This window comes from Leptodactylus fuscus, chromosome 5, assembly GCF_031893055.1.
Source record: "Leptodactylus fuscus isolate aLepFus1 chromosome 5, aLepFus1.hap2, whole genome shotgun sequence".
Taxonomy (NCBI): domain Eukaryota; kingdom Metazoa; phylum Chordata; class Amphibia; order Anura; family Leptodactylidae; genus Leptodactylus; species Leptodactylus fuscus.
Window position 1 is genome coordinate 103,970,942 of NC_134269.1, and position 23,364 is coordinate 103,994,305.

Consider the following 23,364-nt stretch of genomic DNA (forward strand, 5'->3'; position numbering starts at 1 on the left):
AAATTTAGTTTTACTATGTTGCTTATGGTAAAAGTGGATATTAGAGAGCTGATCCTACGGAATGAAAAATTATGCTAGGAACACCCTACATTAGCCATACTATATAGCCATTTAATGAAATCCTGCATTGGCTTATTCGTCAGCAGCATTTTAATAGTGTGATTGCGTCACTCCATCTAACTTACATCCATCCATTAGAAACATTTTATTTTGGGATGCTCAGTCAAGTGATCACCAGTAGGACTTTAAATCCAGAGGTGCCTCCCATGTTACTGACTTTCTGTAACTACAGGACTGCATCATCCATCAAATCCATCATAGCAGCTCTTAGTGATCCCCCTTTCCCGGGTTCTACCCTCTTTGTTCCTTCATCTACTGAGTGCTGCTGAAGATGTCCCTTCCGCCTTACCTATCAGACCAGTAGTGCAGTCAGTCCCTTCAAAGTTTAGTTGCAGAGTTATAAGCGTCCCTAAATCACAATGATACTATACTACATATCTATATTATACTATCTGTGAATGCTGTGTGCATAATCTCCAGTGTATTTATTTAAGATTCTGCTTTACACTGGCTCCCTTCCTTCCTGCTTTTAATAGGCAAAGACTGAAACTGCATTGCATAGGATGCATTGAACTCTGCAGCCTACATTAAGCAACAAATGTTATATATCACAAATCTATGTATCAAATATCAGCAATGAGGAGCCTGTATTAATAAATCTTGTTTTTTAAATATAACTCTTAGTAAATAGTTTAAAATATGAAAATTGCAGAGTCAACAGAAATAATCCAAGGTAAAAAAAAGATGATAGGTCAAAATGTGGTCATGGGGGTATGTTGGATCTCAAATAGGAATCATGGGTACAACACAAAGTGGAGAATGAAAATATTCTTACAGTTACTCTTAGCCCCTGATCCAAGACTCCTGCCCTGATAGGAACCTATGACGACTTCATTAATTCTCCTTTCGACCTTAAAAGAAGTTGCTCATTGGGGGATTCATTTGTGGAGTAGAAAGCAGAAAATCACAATAGCTTGTTTCCAAGGCTCTAGCCAAAAGCCAAATGTGCAGGGGAGCCAACCTTGGTCTAACAGCTAGCCACTGTGGGGCTCCTTTGTAGGCTTATGGACTGAACCTCCAGTTCCTTGAAAAACAGTGGATGTCTTTCTGGGATGAGGAAAGTAGACCACTGGATGGATGGACTCTCTGTGAACTCATAAAAAGGTGCAAAGACCTCTCTTAAATAAACAGCCCTTACTCCAACATAACCTAAGCAGCACGCTTCATCCAGTTAACAGTCATATCACAAGGCTTCTGAAAATAGATCCCTTCGTGGTACAATATCTGGGCATGACTACAGTTCTGCCTTACACTTGTATTTGCAAGGAAAACACAAGAATCCACTAATTGTATCAATGTGGCAAAATAACACAACAAGACATCGATCAGTGAAACAACCATGACACAATAAAAACATTATATACTTCAGAAGGGGCCATCTATATTCACCCACCCTGTTACTAAAAGATGCTAACATTTTGAGATGTGCATGTTACGATAAGGACCAAAAGGTAGCTGAAAACTTAAATCTAAAGTTTAAGTTAAGTTAGACACAAAGACGCTAATGGTATATTACTTTAAAGCATTTCACTCTTGTACTAATTAAAACATAAGTAGGGAAGCAATCCATCAAAGTGTAGTGTATTCAATAACATCCCATAAAGGTTAGCAATGCTTGCAGAGGAGTTGGAGGCAACAGAGCTCAATAAAAGCTTATCACAAGTCTCAGGGGCCGCAGACTTCCACCAGAGAGCTCATTATGCATTCACTGCTTAGACCTACAAGGGTTTGTGTTTGGCTTAAGGCAACAGGGAAAGATGATGTTACAATATCTACATCTTTCCATAACCTCTCCTTCCACCAGTATGTTCCCTCATCATGAGATAGGAATTTTAATTTTCTGTGTCACATTTATAACTAATTCTGTTTGCAAAGGATTATACCATTGTCTAGTAAAATGTGCATTCACTATATTGTAGGGCAACAGAGGTTATGGAATGATTAGCTCAGACATGTCTAGGTCACGATAGAAAATTGAATTGTTAGTCACTGACAGCTTCTTCTACCGTGTAATATATTTACGAATAAGAAAAATGTATTTCTTTCATTTCTTTTAGATTATTCCTGTAACTGGACCCCGTGATGGAGGCACAAAAGTGACAATCAGGGGAGAAAATTTGGGACTGGAGTTTTGGGAAATTCAGAATAATGTGAAAGTTGCAGAAGTCAAGTGTACTCCTTTGATTGAAGAATATATTCCTGCAGAGCAGTGAGTTGTGCTTGATAACTATGTGTGGATTTGCTTCTGAAAAGGGAAAGTGCTTCTAAAAAATAAAAACAGATTTTCTGGAAATATCAATTTACCAGTCATGGATAATTTCCCACTAAATGCTAATATCTTATAACCTACCTATGTATAGATTCATGTTTTGAGACAGACAATATTGTTTTTATCAGAAGTTTTTGTATATGTTGCGTACCATTTCGTATTACCCAAACCCAAGGTATGATGGATATACTTTTCTCATGGGAAGGCCATAGCATACACATGTGGAGATTTTTTTACCATGCTGATATTGTATGTATTTTCCTAGAAGCTCTCTTTGTAGGGAAAAAATTGTCCTACAATACCACAGCCCACATGGTACTATAGGGTATGTAATATAGTCTTCAGAAGGACTAATACAGGAACTCAAAACTGTGTAATTTTCCAATTATGTTTTTTAATTTTTCGGGAATATTGTCACTCCTTGGGGAGAGACCACCATATAGGTGTGTGGAGACTTATTAAGCCTTTAGCACTCCACTTCGCAAGGGACCATGGGAAGAATATGTAAATCTGTCTTCCATGATGTAATTAGGAAGTCAGCTGCTGCCTCAGTGTTGCAAACCAGTAGAGAGCGCTCACTGGAATGTGCAAGCCTGTCTTCCCTGATGTAGTTAGGAAGACAGAATTTCAGTGAAATAACCCAATAAAGGCTGCTCCCTTTAGCATCATGCTCGACCTTCCAAGAGGCCTTTGTTTTGCAATGACGCTGGGATTATTACCAGGTATAGTCTCTCAACCGAGGACGGCCGTTTCGATGTACTTGCATCTCGTCAGCTTGATGTAGAGAGGGTTATAACCTGGTAGAGGTGAGAGGGTTAGACAGGGTTAAGGGGATATTGTCACTCCTTGGGGAGAGACCACCATTTAGGTGTGTGGAGACTTATTAAGCCTTTAGCACTCTACTTCGCAAGGGACCATGGGAAGAATATGCAAATCTGTCTTCCATGATGTAATTAGAAAGTCAGCTGCAGCCTCAGTGTTGCAAACCAATAGAGGGAATCATTGCAAAACAAAGGCCTCTTGGAAGGTCGAGCATGATGCTAAAGGGAGCAAACCTTTATTGGGTTATTTCACTGGAATTCTGTCTTCCTAACTACATCAGACACTGCACGTTCCAGTGAGCGCCCTCTATTGGTTTTCAACACTGAGGCAATACTGGTCAATTTATTTTTTAATTGGGTCAATAACTATCATACTGTATATAGGTAGAGATGAGCGAACAGTGTTCTATCGAACACATGTTCGATCGGATATCAGGGTGTTCGCCATGTTCGAATCGAATCGAACACCGCGTGGTAAAGTGCGCCAAAATTCGATTCCCCTCCCACCTTCCCTGGCGCCTTTTTTGCACCAATAACAGCGCAGGGGAGGTAGGACAGGAACTACGACACCGGGGGCATTGAAAAAAATTGGAAAAAGTCATTGGCTGCCGAAATCAGGTGACCTCCATTTTAGACGAATAGTGGATTTCAAATCCGGGTCATATGAGAATGTGAACTTTGTGACTATGAGACAGGGATAGCTGTACAGGCAGGGATAGCTAGGGATAACCTTTATTTAGGGGGGAATGTTATTAAAAATAACTTTTTGGGGCTCTATCGGGTGTGTAATTATGATTTTTGTGAGATAAACTTTTTCCCATAGGAATGCATTGGCCAGCGCTGATTGGCCGAATTCCGTACTCTGGCCAATCAGCGCTGGCCAATGCACTCTATTAGCTTGATGAAGCAGAGTGTGCACAAGGGTTCAAGCGCACCCTCGGCTCTGATGTAGCAGAGCCGAGGCTGCACAAGGGTTCAAGCGCACCCTCGGCTCTGATGTAGGAGAGCCGAGGGTGCACTTGAACCCTTGTGCAGCCTCGGCTCTGCTACATCAGAGCCGAGGGTGCGCTTGAACCCTTGTGCACACTCTGCTTCATCAAGCTAATAGAATGCATTGGCCAGCGCTGATTGGCCAATGCATTCTATTAGCCTGATGAAGTAGAGCTGAATGTGTGTGCTAAGCACACACATTCAGCTCTACTTCATCGGGCTAATAGAATGCATTGGCCAGCACTGATTGGCCAGAGTACGGAATTCGGCCAATCAGCGCTGGCTCTGCTGGAGGAGGCGGAGTCTAAGATCGCTCCACACCAGTCTCCATTCAGGTCCGACCTTAGACTCCGCCTCCTCCAGCAGAGCCAGCGCTGATTGGCCGAATTCCGTACTCTGGCCAATCAGCACTGGCTAATGCATTGTATTGGCATGATGAAGCAGTGCTGAATGTGTGTGCTTAGCACACACATTCAGCTCTACTTCATCGGGCTAATAGAATGCATTGGCCAATCAGCGCTGGCCAATGCATTCTATTAGCGTGAACTGAGATTGCACAGGGGTTCTAGTGCACCCTCGGCTCTGCTACATCAGATTGCTACATCTGATGTAGCAGTGCCGAGTGTGCATCAGATGTGTAGTTGAGCAAAACTGACTCAGCACTGCTAAGTCTCTGCATTCGCATAGGAATGCATAGGCCAGCCTTCGGCCAATCAGCGCTGGCTCTGCGGGAGGAGGCGGAGTCTAAGGTCGGACCTGAATGGAGACTGGTGTGGAGCGATCTTAAACTCCGCCTCCTCCAGCAGAGCCAGCGCTGATTGGTCGAGTTCCGTACTCTGGCCAATCAGCACTGGCCAATGCATTTCTATGGGGAAAAGTTAGCTTGCGAAAATCGCAAACTGACAGGGATTTCCATGAAATAAAGTGACTTTTATGCCCCCAGACATGCTTCCCCTGCTGTCCCAGTGTCATTCCAGGGTGTTGGTATCATTTCCTGGGGTGTCATAGTGGACTTGGTGACCCTCCAGACACGAATTTGGGTTTCCCCCTTAACGAGTTTATGTTCCCCATAGACTATAATGGGGTTCGAAACCCATTCGAACACTCGAACAGTGAGCGGCTGTTCGAATCGAATTTCGAACCTCGAACATTTTAGTGTTCGCTCATCTCTATATATAGGTACTTAAAAAATAAGACACTATGGCTGCATGAGCAAGATACCAACATGTTTGCATGTAATAGTGATTGGGTCCCATAGGATCTGTTCTACTTCCTAAAGGTAGGGAATGAACAATATATTAAAAAATCACCAGTGTATTAGTTAGTGTATTTCATGGTCTGTTTTAACATTCTACATACATATATTCTGCATATATATGTATATATATACTGTATATGTATGATAGATTCTGCTGATTTCATAAGTCTAATGGAATTATTGTTGAGAGCATCATTTGCCACTTAGTATTTTCCCATAAAGACACATACTAATTTATTTTCTTTTCATTTTTTGCAGAATTGTATGCGAAATGGGTAGCGCCCAGCAAAGTCAGCATGCTGGATTTGTAGATGTCTGTGTAGGCGAGTGCAGAGACGGCTTTATGGTGAAATCCTCATTGCTGTATTACTTTGTGGTAAGTTAAAATACATCCACTGTAATATAAATGCAGCTTATTATAGCATTAAAGACTATTCTTATATTTATATATTATCCACTATTGAATTGTAAATGCTAGTTAGTATTAATGACTAACAGACAAGTACATGGCTCAAGATTCATGAAAAAATATCATGTTAACTGTGTCTTGCATGGCCTGTGAGTCCTAACAGTGATAATGTATATGATGAATGCATAGACTATGCAGTGATATCTTAGGTTGTGCTGCCATACTATGAAAAATACATTATTTCAATTTATGTTAAATTCCTAGCATACAAAAATCCAGTTCTTACTAAGCAGCTTAGGTGACTTCAGCAGTCAATACCTGGCCTCAACGGTCATATGTTGGGTACTGGTAACACACTGGCAGTGACATTCCCGGGACCTGAAATGTGACCACTGAGGCAAGTGACTGCTAGAAGCAGCAACGTCATAGAAGGCAAAGTATAGGAATATTGAAGTATATTGTATTGATCAGACCCCTTATGGTTCAAGTCCTTAGGGAGTCAAAAATTAGAGAAGATATATATATATATATATATATATATATATATATATATATATACATATATATATATATATATATATATATATATATATATATAAATTTTCAAAAGGAAAAAAGCAATTCAATCTAAAATTTCAAGTAGTTCCTCTTTCCCTAGATTATATAGTATATTATATAAAATGGAGCTGTTATGAAGTATGATTTGTCCCACAAAAAAAGCTACTCTGTGAATTGAAAAGTAAAATAGTTATGGCTTGTGGAATGCGGATAAAACAGAAATGCAAAAAACAAAAACCTCCCCAGTCCTTACAGAGTTAATATCTAGCTATAAAGAGTCATTTGCAGGCACCATTTGCTGTCGATGGTCATGAACAGAAAGCAAGCCAACACATTAAAAAGTTTATACGCCTGGTTCTTTGTGCTGCCTGTATTCAAATATTAGTCGATACAAAATCTGAGGTCAGCTAAAGCCAGTAAATCTCTTGACTCATGTACTGTACATAGATCAATAATTCAGCATTCAATAGCTGTTGAACTATAATGCTTAGGGGACAAAAAACTGGAGACATCTCAACAAGCTGAGGTCCAGTGTGAAATAAGTGTCAGCCCTATTACCTTAAGACGGCATAAGTCTGTGCAGTATCAGCAGTATTAACCATATTGAGAATGGAGTTTTGCATGCTTAGCTTTTCTAATCTTTAGTACATCTGGGGCTTAGGAGAAACGCACCCACTACTGAATGGAAGACTGATTTTTTTAATGCAACTTTATAGTTCATCACATCTATTGTTGCAACAACTTAATCCGGAAGTGTTTTTAAGTGTTCATTAACACTAAATTGCATTGGAATGCCTGTGGGAAAAGCATGCGAGATCTGCACAAGCATCTAATGAGTTTGTAATGATGGAACATTTGAAGTGAAGTGTTACTGAAAATTGACTGCATTGCACACTTTCCTTAATTATTTCATCTGAAAAGGGCACATTAGGAAAGAGAGTTTATCTCTTGGAGAATTTGCCTCTGCCTCTTCATGGTGATGGGTAATGCAACTTGATTTCAGTAATTCGTTTCCTCATGAATAGCACTAAGCAGGAGCTGGATTGGCACCCAATGTACCTGCTGAGCTCAGCAATATTTCTGTAGAATCTACTGTTCATGTTAACTGTAGCAGTGCCAGAACATAAACCTCCCAGCGAGTGGTGTGGAGTACATGAAGCATGAGATAAATCAGACGAGTGTAGCTGAGCTCACTAGTCAATGTAAGTTTTGTGATTTGGATCAACTTTGTCCCTAGTAGGATGGAAGGATAACCTACTGTGTTATTCAAGTTATCACAATATATCTAAGAAATATTTTAAGCTCTGCTACATGAGCTTATAAAAAGCCACAACAGTAGAACTATTTCTTCTTTCATATATATGATACATTAAAATGTGAACAGTAGATTACTGCTATATTTACAAAAATCTCTATTTTTTCTTTGTGATACTTTATAATGATTATCTTTATATTTCCTAATATACAGCAATGGGAAGAATATGCAAATCTGTTTCCCAAGACGTACATAGGGAAACAGTGCCTCTGTATGCTGCTCACCTGACAAGGTGGTCTCTCCTCAAGGAATGACATTATCCCTTTAGCCTGGTCAGTTGTCCCTAGGCTGTTCTGATAAGATCCATTCAGATCAAAACAGCGCTGTCCACAGCTGGGATACTGACTTGGTAAAGTACTGCATCATTGCAGCAAAGGCTTGTGGGAAAGCCGGGCATGATGTTCAAGGGAGCTTCCCCTAGAGGGCAGCATACAGTGGTACTGTTTCTCTATTTACATCTTGGGAAACAGATTTGCATATTCTTTGCATAACCCCCCACAGTAGGCTAAAATGGCTTTGTAAGACTCCACACACCTGACAAGGTGGTCTCTCCTCAAGGAGTGACATTATCCCTTTAACCTAATACACAGCAATTGAATAAGACATTTTGGGGGAGGCTACACTTCATTTATGACAAGGAGCATAAATGAGCTGAACCCTCTACCAGGCTCATAGCTTAGATTTCTATATTCTGATAAATCAGATGAGGTCTGATGACCCGGCCATTGTGCATTCTCTTTATTCTCCCTCCTCCCTTTTTAGAAAAAGGGCAAGGGTTACAGTCCTGCATACAAACATACAGATTATACCAAAACCATAGAGCCATTATTCTATATTCAAAACCATAGAGCCATTATTCTATATTCAAAACCATAGAAGACAATCCTATACCAAGCTAAGTAAAAACAGATGTTCTGATGGACTCCTTTGAGATTGTGTTGCCTCCTGTATATGAGTTGTTATTACTAGGCAGCAAGTCTCTACTAAGCTTGGCTCCTATACAATGCCTGTCTGGTAAAGGTCTGCTCTGGGTTACACAGAATGGCAAAGCTTAAACTTTTACAAGTTCAAACTTGAACAAAATATTTCTCTGTTATTCCATTTTATCTCTCTCGGAGGTATTCTCTTGTTTGCATGAATTAAACAATTAAACAAGATAGCTCCCTCTCTGATCATACTGCAAATAGTCATTTAAATATTCATAACTGAAGGCTTGAATAATTAATATTTCTATGTATCTAAGTCTTCTACCTTCCAATTCAATATTTGGCCAATCACAAGCATTTACTGTTTGCTGTTCTATATATAATACTGTATTTCTACCTTGTGAGGTGACCATTTTTGTGGGTGATGTACATTTCAAAGACCCTGTTTGTCCAGGAGTCAAAATAGTGTACAAATAATAAACAAACTAATCACTCTCAGGTTCTAACACTGGCATGGACGCAGTAGTCAGTACCTGTCAAGGACATATTGGATATATTGGGATAAATTTGAGCTATACAATGAAATGAACCATTGATGAGCGTCATTTCTAAAGGTGGTCATACACAACACAATTAGGTTGCGCAAGTGTATGAAGGAGTCTAGAGGAATAACTGTAAGATAAAGGAGCATTTGGCTAACACTTATGATCAGCTTTATCATTAGTCTGTACCATATATGACATTAGTAAATCTAAAAATATACAAGAGAAAACACTGAGCGGACAATAGTGTAATATTTCTAGATCCCAATGGCAATTAGTATATAATACAGGTTCTTACCTGGCTAGGTTGTGATCACACAACCCTTTGGAGGCGTTGGAACCGATCAACAGAGGGTTCCTCTCTGTGTGGGGATGGTTACAGCTGCAAAGAATTCCAAGACACCCCAAAGTGTGTACTAGCAGTAGAAGAAGGACCAGACATGGACCCGTCAGGAAACCAAGTCTCAGGAATTGCACTTCCACCACAATTAAATTTGTATCGGCTTTACTTGGCAAAACAACACTACACATTTCGGTCATAGCACAGCCCTTTATCAAGTGCATCTGGCAAGGCTATACAGCTTATTACACTTGATAAAGGGCTGTGCTAAGCCCGAAACGCGTAGTGTTGTTTTGCCAAATAAAGCAGATACAAATTTCATTATGGTGGAAGCGCAATTCCTGAGACTTGGTTTCCCGGCGGGTCCATGTCTGGTCCTTCTCCTACTATTAGTAAATCCAGGGATTCAACAGTATGTACAATTGTAGTACTTGGCTTGTTCAAGCATGTGGAGGTTTTGTGGGTATAGATCTTGTGTGTATGAAAAGAAATACTACAACATGTTACCAATTATTCTCCCATTTAATAAAAGCAAAGTATCTTTAAGTTCACTTTCAGTTTATTTTCCCTTTTTTCTGTAAAAGGACTTAGGTGCTGCAGTCAGTATTGACCGCAGCATATAATGGGTTAAATGGCAAGTATGTTTCTTGCTTCTTTATATATGTAAAATGTTAGCACATTGTAAATATAATGGTAGAAATACAGTGAAAGTTGCAAACATCTGATGTAGAAACAGTCTTAGTTACACACTAATATAGAACCTACAGGCACTAAAGCTGCCACTTACATTTATAGTTGAGCTGATATTCCCCAGATCAGAATGCAGTAACTCACGAACAGTCACGGAATAGCGAGTTCAGCTCTCATAAAGTAACTAGCTCCATTGTTTTTGAATATCCTGTCACTCCTGCCTAACTCATCACTTGAATGCAGATGTTCTCCTCTCCTGCGGTCCTTAGGAGTTTTTCCATTAAAATGCTAATCTAAGTGTACACTCTACATTTTCATTTCTGAAATAGACATTTTTATGGTTTATTTTTGTATCATTGTGATCTTCAGTATCAGATTGTAATCATATGTTACCATGTTATAAATACAAAAATGAATCCCTTCGGGCTTATGGTTTTGCTAGTGGAGGCAAGGTTAAATCCACAATAGGGTATACAAAGCTGCAAGCAGATTTGTGTATTAGCAGATAGAGATGAGCGAACAGTGTTCTATCGAACTCATGTTCGATCGGATATTAGGCTGTTCGGCATGTTCGAATCGAATCGAACACCGCGTGGTAAAGTGCGCCATTACTCGATTCCCCTCCCACCTTCCCTGGCGCCTTTTTTGCTCCAATAACAGCGCAGGGTAGGTGGGACAGGAACTACGACACCGGTGACGTTGAAAAAAGTAGGCAAAACCCATTGGCTGCCGAAAACATGTGACCTCTAATTTAAAAGAACAGCGACGCCCAGCTTCGCGTCATTCTGAGCTTGCAATTCACCGAGGACGGAGGTTTCCGTCCAGCTAGCTAGGGCTTAGATTCTGGGTAGGCAGGGACAGGCTAGGATAGGAAGGAGAAGACAACCAACAGCTCTTATAAGAGCTAAATTCCAGGGAGAAGCTTGTCAGTGTAACGTGGCACTGACGGGCTCAATCGCCGCAACCCAGCTTTCCCAGGATCCTGAATGGAATACACTGTCAGTGTATTCCCGTATACCCGATATATACCCCGATACCCGTTCCAACGGTGTGCCCCCCCACCTTCACCCCAGAAATACCCTGCAAGTCCCCTAGCAATAGAATTGGGGCTATATACACCCACAATTTTTACTACTGGTATACAGTGCCATTGTCTGACTGGGAATTCAAAGAATATATTGGGAATACAAATACCCTCATTTCTTGCTACTGCCATATAGTGCCAGTGTCTGACTGGGAATTCAAAGAATATATTGGGGTTACGTGCACCCACAATTTTTACTACTGGTATACAGTGCCATTGTCTGACTGGGAATTCAAAGAATATATTGGGAATACAAATACCCTCATTTCTTGCTACTGCCATATAGTGCCAGTGTCTGACTGGGAATTCAAAGAATATATTGGGGTTACGTGCACCCACAATTTTTACTACTGGTATACAGTGCCATTGTCTGACTGGGAATTCAAAGAATATATTGGGGTTATAAATACCCTCATTTCTTGCTACTGCCATATAGTGCCAGTTTCTGACTGGTAATTCAAAGAATATATTGGGGTTACGTGCACCCACAATTTTTACTACTGGTATACAGTGCCATTGTCTGACTGGGAATTCAAAGAATATATTGGGGTTATAAATACCCTCATTTCTTGCTACTGCCATATAGTGCCAGTTTCTGACTGGTAATTCAAAGAATATATTGGGGTTACGTGCACCCACAATTTTTACTACTGGTATACAGTGCCATTGTCTGACTGGGAATTCAAAGAATATATTGGGGTTATAAATACCCTCATTTCTTGCTACTGCCATATAGTGCCATTGTCTGACTGGGAATTCAAAGAATATATTGGGGTTACGTGCACCCACAATTTTTACTACTGGTATACAGTGCCATTGTCTGACTGGGAATTCAAAGAGTATATTGGGAATACAAATACCCTCATTTCTTGCTACTGCCATATAGTGCCAGTGTCTGACTGGTAATTCAAAGAATATATTGGGGTTACGTGCACCCACAATTTTTACTACTGGTATACAGTGCCATTGTCTGACTGGGAATTCAAAGAGTATATTGGGAATACAAATACCCTCATTTCTTGCTACTGCCATATAGTGCCAGTTTCTGACTGGTAATTCAAAGAATATATTGGGGTTACGTGCACCCACAATTTTTACTACTGGTATACAGTGCCATTGTCTGACTGGGAATTCAAAGAATATATTGGGGTTACGTGCACCCACAATTTTTACTACTGGTATACAGTGCCATTGTCTGACTGGGAATTCAAAGAATATATTGGGGTTATAAATACCCTCATTTCTTGCTACTGCCATATAGTGCCATTGTCTGACTGGGAATTCAAAGAATATATTGGGGTTACGTGCACCCACAATTTTTACTACTGGTATACAGTGCCATTGTCTGACTGGGAATTCAAAGAGTATATTGGGAATACAAATACCCTCATTTCTTGCTACTGCCATATAGTGCCAGTTTCTGACTGGGAATTCAAAGAATATATTGGGGTTACGTGCACCCACAATTTTTACTACTGGTATACAGTGCCATTGTCTGACTGGGAATTCAAAGAATATATTGGGGTTATAAATACCCTCATTTCTTGCTACTGCCATATAGTGCCAGTTTCTGACTGGTAATTCAAAGAATATATTGGGGTTACGTGCACCCACAATTTTTACTACTGGTATACAGTGCCATTGTCTGACTGGGAATTCAAAGAATATATTGGGGTTATAAATACCCTCATTTCTTGCTACTGCCATATAGTGCCATTGTCTGACTGGGAATTCAAAGAATATATTGGGGTTACGTGCACCCACAATTTTTACTACTGGTATACAGTGCCATTGTCTGACTGGGAATTCAAAGAGTATATTGGGAATACAAATACCCTCATTTCTTGCTACTGCCATATAGTGCCAGTGTCTGACTGGTAATTCAAAGAATATATTGGGGTTACGTGCACCCACAATTTTTACTACTGGTATACAGTGCCATTGTCTGACTGGGAATTCAAAGAGTATATTGGGAATACAAATACCCTCATTTCTTGCTACTGCCATATAGTGCCAGTTTCTGACTGGGAATTCAAAGAATATATTGGGGTTACGTGCACCCACAATTTTTACTACTGGTATACAGTGCCATTGTCTGACTGGGAATTCAAAGAATATATTGGGGTTACGTGCACCCACAATTTTTACTACTGGTATACAGTGCCATTGTCTGACTGGGAATTCAAAGAATATATTGGGGTTATAAATACCCTCATTTCTTGCTACTGCCATATAGTGCCATTGTCTGACTGGGAATTCAAAGAATATATTGGGGTTACGTGCACCCACAATTTTTACTACTGGTATACAGTGCCATTGTCTGACTGGGAATTCAAAGAGTATATTGGGAATACAAATACCCTCATTTCTTGCTACTGCCATATAGTGCCAGTTTCTGACTGGGAATTCAAAGAATATATTGGGGTTACGTGCACCCACAATTTTTACTACTGGTATACAGTGCCATTGTCTGACTGGGAATTCAAAGAATATATTGGGGTTATAAATACCCTCATTTCTTGCTACTGCCATATAGTGCCAGTTTCTGACTGGTAATTCAAAGAATATATTGGGGTTACGTGCACCCACAATTTTTACTACTGGTATACAGTGCCATTGTCTGACTGGGAATTCAAAGAATATATTGGGGTTATAAATACCCTCATTTCTTGCTACTGCCATATAGTGCCAGTTTCTGACTGGTAATTCAAAGAATATATTGGGGTTACGTGCACCCACAATTTTTACTACTGGTATACAGTGCCATTGTCTGACTGGGAATTCAAAGAATATATTGGGGTTATAAATACCCTCATTTCTTGCTACTGCCATATAGTGCCATTGTCTGACTGGGAATTCAAAGAATATATTGGGGTTACGTGCACCCACAATTTTTACTACTGGTATACAGTGCCATTGTCTGACTGGGAATTCAAAGAGTATATTGGGAATACAAATACCCTCATTTCTTGCTACTGCCATATAGTGCCAGTGTCTGACTGGTAATTCAAAGAATATATTGGGGTTACGTGCACCCACAATTTTTACTACTGGTATACAGTGCCATTGTCTGACTGGGAATTCAAAGAGTATATTGGGAATACAAATACCCTCATTTCTTGCTACTGCCATATAGTGCCAGTTTCTGACTGGGAATTCAAAGAATATATTGGGGTTACGTGCACCCACAATTTTTATTACTGGTATACAGTGCCATTGTCTGACTGGGAATTCAAAGAATATATTGGGGTTACGTGCACCCACAATTTTTACTACTGGTATACAGTGCCATTGTCTGACTGGGAATTCAAAGAATATATTGGGGTTATAAATACCCTCATTTCTTGCTACTGCCATATAGTGCCAGTTTCTGACTGGTAATTCAAAGAATATATTGGGGTTACGTGCACCCACAATTTTTACTACTGGTATACAGTGCCATTGTCTGACTGGGAATTCAAAGAATATATTGGGGTTATAAATACCCTCATTTCTTGCTACTGCCATATAGTGCCAGTTTCTGACTGGTAATTCAAAGAATATATTGGGGTTACGTGCACCCACAATTTTTACTACTGGTATACAGTGCCAATTTCTAACTAGGAATTCAAAATGCGCAAGGCTCCCGGAAAGGGACGTGGACGAGGCCGTGGGCGAGGTCGGGGGAATGGTTCTGGGGAGCAAGGTAGCAGTGAAGCCACAGGGCGTCCCGTGCCTACTCCTGTGGGGCAGCAAGCATTGCGCCACTCCACAGTGCCAGGGTTGCTTGCCACATTAACTAAACTGCAGGGTACAAACCTTAGTAGGCCCGAGAACCAGGAACAGGTCTTGCAATGGCTGTCAGAGAACGCTTACAGCACATTGTCCAGCAGCCAGTCAGACTCTGCCTCCTCTCCTCCTATTACCCAACAGTCTTGTCTTCCTTCCTCCCAAAATTCCGAAGCTTTACAGAACAATAACCCAAACTGTCCCTGCTCCCCAGAGCTGTTCTCCGCTCCTTTCATTGTCCCTCAACCTGCCTCTCCACGTCACGATTCCACGAACCTAACAGAGGAGCATCTGTGTCCAGATGCTCAAACACTAGAGTCTCCTCCATCTCCGTTCGATTTGGTGGTGGATGACCAGCAACCCACCCTCATCGACGATGATGTGACGCAGTTGCCGTCAGGGCATCCAGTTGACCGGCGCATTGTGCGGGAGGAGGAGATGAGACAGGAGTTGGAAGAGGAAGTGGTGGATGATGAGGACACTGACCCGACCTGGACAGGGGGGATGTCAAGCGGGGAAAGTAGTGTGGATGTTGAGGCAGGTGCAGCACCAAAAAGGGTAGCTAGAGGCAGAGGCAGAGGTCAGCAGCTTAGGCGAAGCCAGGCCACACCCGGAATCTCCCAAGATGTTCCAGTTCGTACCCAGCCCCGAAAAACTCCCACCTCGAGGGCACGTTTCTCGAAGGTGTGGAGTTTTTTCAAGGAATGCGCCGAGGACAGATATAGTGTTGTCTGCACAATTTGCCTCTCAAAATTGATTAGGGGCTCTGAGAAGAGCAACCTGTCCACCACTTCAATGCGCCGTCATTTGGAATCCAAGCACTGGAATCAGTGGCAGGCAGCAACGGCAGGACAAAGGCCGCCTGCCGTTCACGCCACTGCCACTGCCTCTGCCACTGCCTCTGCCACTGCCACTGCTGACTGTGCTGGCGATGCACTCCAGAGGACGAGCCAGGACACCACTTCATCTGCCTCCGCCACTTTGTTGACTTCTACCTCATCCTCCCCTGGTCCTGTCTTATCTCCTTCTCCTGCACCATCAAAGGCACCATCAGGCGTTTCTTTACAACAACCCACCATCTCTCAGACATTGGAGCGGCGGCAGAAATACACTGCTAACCACCCACACGCGCAAGCCTTGAACGCCAACATCGCTAAACTGCTGGCCCAGGAGATGTTGGCGTTCCGGCTTGTTGAAACTCCCGCCTTCCTGGACCTGATGGCAACTGCGGCACCTCGCTATGCCGTCCCTAGCCGTCACTACTTCTCCCGGTGTGCCGTCCCCGCCTTGCACCAGCACGTGTCACTCAACATCAGGCGGGCCCTTAGTTCCGCGCTTTGCACAAAGGTCCACTTGACCACCGACGCGTGGACAAGTGCATGCGGACAGGGACGCTACATTTCACTGACGGCACACTGGGTGAATGTAGTTGAGGCTGGGACTGCTTCCCAAACTGGCCCGGTGTACCTCGTCTCCCCGCCTAACATTCCTGGCAGGGACACGAGAAGAACACCCCCCTCCTCCTCCTCCTCTACCGCCTCCTCCTCCGCCACCGCCTCCTCCTCCGCCACCGCCTCCTCCTCCGCTGTTAGATTGACCCCAGCTACGAGTTGGAAACGTTGCAGCACTGGCGTTGGTAGACGTCAGCAGGCTGTGCTGAAGCTGATCAGCTTGGGGGACAGACAGCACACTGCCTCCGAGGTGAGGGATGCCCTCCTCGATGAGACGGCAATATGGTTTGAGCCGCTGCACCTGGGCCCAGGCATGGTCGTTTGTGATAACGGCCGGAACCTGGTAGCAGCTCTGGAGCTTGCCGGACTCCAACATGTTCCATGCCTGGCCCACGTCTTCAACCTAGTGGTGCAACGTTTCCTAAAGAGCTACCCCAATGTTCCAGAGCTACTGGTGAAAGTGCGGCGCATGTGCGCCCACTTTCGCAAGTCGACAGTAGCCGCTGCTAGCTTAAAATCTCTCCAGCAACGCCTGCATGTGCCACAACACCGGCTTTTGTGCGACGTCCCCACACGCTGGAACTCAACGTTTCAGATGTTGAATAGAGTGGTTGAGCAGCAGAGACCTTTGATGGAATACCAGCTACAAAACCCTAGGGTGCCACAAAGTCAGCTGCCTCAGTTTCACATCCATGAGTGGCCATGGATGAGAGACCTTTGTGACATCCTACGGGTCTTTGAGGAGTCCACAAGGAGGGTGAGCTCTGAGGATGCGATGGTGAGCCTTACAATCCCGCTCTTGTGTGTTCTGAGAGAATCCCTGATTGACATCAGGGATAACTCAGATCACACAGAGGAGTTAGGGATAGCATCCGATCCGTCACAGCTGGAGAGTAGGTCCACACATCTGTCCGCTTCACTGCGTTTAATGGAGGAGGAGGAGGAGGAGGAGGAGGAAGAAGAGTTGTCCGATGATGTGATGGTGATACAGGAGGCTTCCGGGCAACTTCGAATCGTCCCATTGTTGCAGCGCGGATGGGTAGACATGGAGGATGAGGAGGAAATGGAGATTGAACTTTCCGGTGGGGCCAGAGGAGTCATGCCAACTAAAACTGTGGCAGACATGGCTGAGTTCATGTTGGGGTGCTTTACAACCGACAAGCGTATTGTCAAAATCATGGAGGACAACCAGTACTGGATCTTTGCTATCCTTGACCCCCGGTATAAAAACAACATCTCGTCTTTTATTCCGGTAGAGGGGAGGGCCAATCGCATCAATGCTTGCCACAGGCAATTGGTGCAGAATATGATGGAGATGTTTCCAGCATGTGACGTTGGCGGCAGGGAGGGCAGTTCCTCCAGTAGGCAACCAAGTTCTCACCGGTCCACACAAACGAGGGGCACACTGTCTAAGGTCTGGGACACCTTGATGGCACCCCCTCGCCAAAGTGCCGCCACGGAGGGTCCTAGTGTCACCAGGCGTGAGAAGTATAGGCGCATGTTGCGGGAATACCTTTCCGACCACAGCCCTGTCCTCTCCGACCCCTCTGCGCCCTACACGTATTGGGTGTCGAAGTTGGACCTGTGGCTTGAACTTGCCCTATATGCCTTGGAGGTGCTGTCCTGTCCTGCCGCCAGCGTCCTATCTGAGAGGGTGTTCAGTGCAGCCGGTGGCATCATCACTGACAAGCGCACCCGTCTGTCAGCTGAGAGTGCCGACCGGCTCACTTTGATAAAAATGAACCACCACTGGGTAGAGCCGTCATTTTTGTGCCCACCTGTGTAAAGCACCCCAACATGAAACTCCATGTCTGTACTCAACCTCTCCAATTCCTCCGCATCCTCATACTCATCCACCATAAGCGTTGCACAATTCTGCTAATACTAGGCTCCCTCCACCCTGATTTCCCCCAACTCTGCTGGTTAGAGGCTCCCTCCACCCTGATTTCCACCAACTCTGCTGGTTAGAGGCTCCCTCCACCATGAATTGGTCCAAACTGGGTTTTTTAGAGGCTCCCTCCACCATGAATTTGCCCAAACTGGGCTGTTTAGAGGCTCCCTCCACCATGAATTGGTCCAAACTGGGCTGGTTAGAGGCTCCCTCCACCATGAATTGGTCCAAACTGGGCTGGTTAGAGGCTCCCTCCACCATTAATTGGTCCAAACTGGGCTGGTTAGAGGCTCCCTCCACCATGAATTGGTCCAAACTGGGTTTTTTAGAGGCTCCCTCCACCATGAATTTGCCGAAACTGGGCTGTTTAGAGGCTCCCTCCACCATGAATTGGTCCAAACTGGGCTGGTTAGAGGCTCCCTCCACCATTAATTGGTCCAAACTGGGCTGGTTAGAGGCTCCCTCCACCATGAATTGGTCCAAACTGGGCTGGTTAGAGGCTCCCTCCACCATGAATTTGCCCAAACTGGGCTGTTTAGAGGCTCCCTCCACCATTAATTGGTCCAAACTGGGCTGGTTAGAGGCTCCCTCCACCATGAATTTGCCCAAACTGGGCTGTTTAGAGGCTCCCTCCACCATGAATTGGTCCAAACTGGGTTTTTTAGAGGCTCCCTCCACCATTAATTGGTCCAAACTGGGCTGGTTAGAGGCTCCCTCCACCATGAATTGGTCCAAACTGGGCTGGTTAGAGGCTCCCTCCACCATGAATTTGCCCAAACTGGGCTGTTTAGAGGCTCCCTCCACCATTAATTGGTCCAAACTGGGCTGGTTAGAGGCTCCCTCCACCATGAATTTGCCCAAACTGGGCTGTTTAGAGGCTCCCTCCACCATGAATTGGTCCAAACTGGGTTTTTTAGAGGCTCCCTCCACCATGAATTGGTCCAAACTGGGCTGGTTAGAGGCTCCCTCCACCATGAATTTCCCAAAACTTGGCTGTTTAGAGGCTCCCTCCACCATGAATTGGTCCAAACTGGGCTGGTTAGAGGCTCCCTCCACCATGAATTTCCCAAAACTTGGCTGTTTAGAGGCTCCCTCCACCATGAATTGGTCCAAACTGGGCTGGTTAGAGGCTCCCTCCACCATGAATTGGTCCAAACTGGGTTTTTTAGAGGCTCCCTCCACCATGAATTTGCCCAAACTGGGCTGTTTAGAGGCTCCCTCCACCATGAATTGGTCCAAACTGGGTTTTTTAGAGGCTCCCTCCACCATTAATTGGTCCAAACTGGGCTGGTTAGAGGCTCCCTCCACCATGAATTGGTCCAAACTGGGCTGGTTAGAGGCTCCCTCCACCATGAATTTGCCCAAACTGGGCTGTTTAGAGGCTCCCTCCACCATTAATTGGTCCAAACTGGGCTGGTTAGAGGCTCCCTCCACCATGAATTTGCCCAAACTGGGCTGTTTAGAGGCTCCCTCCACCATGAATTGGTCCAAACTGGGTTTTTTAGAGGCTCCCTCCACCATTAATTGGTCCAAACTGGGCTGGTTAGAGGCTCCCTCCACCATGAATTGGTCCAAACTGGGCTGGTTAGAGGCTCCCTCCACCATGAATTTGCCCAAACTGGGCTGTTTAGAGGCTCCCTCCACCATTAATTGGTCCAAACTGGGCTGGTTAGAGGCTCCCTCCACCATGAATTTGCCCAAACTGGGCTGTTTAGAGGCTCCCTCCACCATGAATTGGTCCAAACTGGGTTTTTTAGAGGCTCCCTCCACCATGAATTGGTCCAAACTGGGCTGGTTAGAGGCTCCCTCCACCATGAATTTCCCAAAACTTGGCTGTTTAGAGGCTCCCTCCACCATGAATTGGTCCAAACTGGGCTGGTTAGAGGCTCCCTCCACCATGAATTTCCCAAAACTTGGCTGTTTAGAGGCTCCCTCCACCATGAATTGGTCCAAACTGGGCTGGTTAGAGGCTCCCTCCACCATTAATTGGTCCAAACTGGGCTGGTTAGAGGCTCCCTCCACCATGAATTGGTCCAAACTGGGGTTTTTAGAGGCTCCCTCCACCATGAATTTGCCCAAACTGGGGTGTTTAGAGGCTCCCTCCACCATGAATTTGCCCAAACTCTGCTGGTTAGAGGCTCAATCCACCCTGATTTTCAAAACAAATGTTGGTGCCAACCTCAACTTACTACAAGGGCCAAATTCACTGCTGGTGACAAGCTCTCCTCACTGCAAGTGCCAAATACACATGTTTCAAGGTGTTTTCCTACTGTCAGAGAGGTGGTATTGAGTGTGTAAAGTGTGTAGTTGTTAGGCTGTGATGTTGGGGTAATAGAGGGTCTTTGGTGTGTTAGATGCCCCCAGACATGCTTCCCCTGCTGTCCCAGTGTCATTCCAGAGGTGTTGGCATCATTTCCTGGGGTGTCATAGTGGACTTGGTGACCCTCCAGACACGGATTTGGGTTTCCCCCTTAACGAGTATCTGTTCCCCATAGACTATAATGGGGTTCGAAACCCGTTCGAACACACGAACATTGAGCGGCTGTTCGAATCGAATTTCGAACCTCGAACATTTTAGTGTTCGCTCATCTCTATTAGCAGATATATGTTTGGGTTATTACTAGGACATGCAATGGGACAGCAGTTAACCCATTGTGTAGTATAAATGGGTTTAGCTATGTGACTAGAAAACCTTTTGTTCACTTGCTTTGATATGACATGCTGGGACTCTGGGAACTTTACTTTGTAACAGTATAAGCTATTGAGAAAGTTATTCTTACTATATGCACTTGTATATTTATGTCAATTTTGTTTAGAATTTGGCATTGTCTAAATTGGAGCCCATGCAAGGACCAGTCTCGGGAGGGACACAAGTGACCATTACCGGAACCAACCTAAACGCAGGGAGCAGTGTCAAAGTGATGTTTGGCGAACAACCATGTATTTTTGACAGGTATGTTACCTTTCTAAACATTAGCTGTTATTTCACATATCCATTGTGTCTATAACATGTATATTTGAAAGAAAAGCAATAAAAGGAGGTTTGAAAGAAAAATGGAAAAATGATGTTACTGCATTTCTCTCTGACTTTAGAATTTTTTGCCTTAGGGCAGTTAATGGGTAATAATGGCCATGAAACCTTTTTAGCCATCATGGTTATAACTGGGGTTGAGCCGATCTTGAAATTTCAGGATAGTTTTTAAAATCCAATTTCCGATCATTTTCCATTCGAACCCGATCCCAATACCTATCCCAATGTAAGTCAATGGGATTTTTTTTTAATCGAAGATTGGATTTTAAAAACAATCCTATTCACTACACAACATTTAGTCCAAAAATGGTTTCAATTTTTGGATTCCACGCTGTATAGTGATTACAACCCCCCCCCCGGCTACTTAGCCCCCCTGTGCACCTGCACAGATCTGCTGCCGCTCCCCGTTCTTCTCGGTCCGGTCCTCTCTCATTGACATGCCCTCAGAGCACCGTTCGCACCCCCACCTCCCTAGGATAGTGTTAGAGAATAGAGATGATGGGAGTAGGTGGGGCTTGTTGTGGCTTAGGAGAGTGTGGGCGGGGAGATGTGAGTACATCACTCACGTCTACCCTCCCTGTACTTGCCCATACTCTCCTAAGCCACAAGCCCCTCCTTCTCCTAGCATCTCTAACACTAGTCTAGGGAGGCGGGGACGTGCAGCACGCTCTGAAGGCATGTCAATGAGAGAGAAGAGGAGTGAGGAGAACGTGGAGCGACAGCGGCAGCACTTCTGTGCAGATAAGTTGAGCGAAGTTCGCGAGTAGATAGATACTATCTACTCTTCTGTTTCCTCCCTGCTGTGCCATATACTGGACTCTGCTACATCTCAGATGTAGCAGAGCTGAGTATTCATAACAACAGTGACGAAGCAGAAGAGTGGCAGGCTGAGGTAAATCCATAGGAATGAATGGACGGCCGCTTCCATTCATTTCTATGGGTGTGTGCTATTCGAAACGGGAGTTTCGAATAGTACTCGCTCATCGGATACTATAGCTTTTACCATAATGATTGGCCAGTAGCCAAGCATTGTGGAAAATAACCTCTGACCTCGATCCCGCCGGAAAAGATCGGGATTCCAATCGCGATTGTGAAATTTACTCGATTGCCGATCGGAATCCAAACATTTTCGATCCTGATCGCTCAATCCTAGTTATAACATAAACAGGTAATTTAGTACATTGCTGAGCCCTTTTGCTCAAAAAGTGGGGTGAAGTCATATACATTGGGTTTGCAATGTTTTAAACCACTTTTATGCTACCTTCAGTACTTCCACAAAAGGACTGTTGCAAGGGTGTGGCTGTGGTGGGGCCTTTGGGCCGACAGATTTATCATCATTATGCCAGTTTTCTGGAGTAGTTGAAGCCTGAATCATCATCTATGCCAGTTATGAGATGGTGTAAATTTCCGTTATACACACAGCCCACCAGAGGATGTACCTGATTATTTTTACATGGTCTTCGCCTTGTTGTAAATAAGTCTAATCATCCAGCGGCACTTGGAAATTATGACCCTGTCTGGATAAATCTTTCTTTTAGTAGAATTTATCTAATTTATCTCTATGTGTTTTAGTTTTGAACGTACAAGTTTAATACATCTGACTCTATTTGTTCCTTCTTGCTATGGGCTCTCAGTCATTGATAAAAAATAATAATGTGCAACCCCTGATTAAGATAATATTTTGATATTCAACACTCTGTTTAACACTAACAACAAAAGCTCCCATTAATCTCAGCAATTCTAAATGCAAAATAAATACGCTTCTCTCATAACATAACAAAACACAATTCAATGGGAAATAATTGCTAATATGAAAGAGGACCTTTCACCACCTCCAATTATTCCAGCTCTGTACATCAGTCAATAGACGCGGCTCCACTGATTCTGGCGCAGTTTTAATT

The 23,364-nt window shown here is 43.7% G+C and overlaps 1 protein-coding gene across 2 annotated transcripts in view; it reads left to right on the forward strand.

Moving 5' to 3' along the window:
• Positions 1-23,364, forward strand: part of PLXNA4 (plexin A4) — a 751,018-nt gene that overhangs the window by 487,702 nt on the left and 239,952 nt on the right. For both annotated transcript variants that reach the window (XM_075273936.1, XM_075273935.1), the window contains exons 13-15: positions 2,178-2,329; positions 5,717-5,834; positions 21,249-21,385. In XM_075273936.1, the coding sequence (XP_075130037.1) occupies positions 2,178-2,329; positions 5,717-5,834; positions 21,249-21,385 (407 nt within the window). The remainder of the gene's footprint in view (positions 1-2,177; positions 2,330-5,716; positions 5,835-21,248; positions 21,386-23,364) is intronic.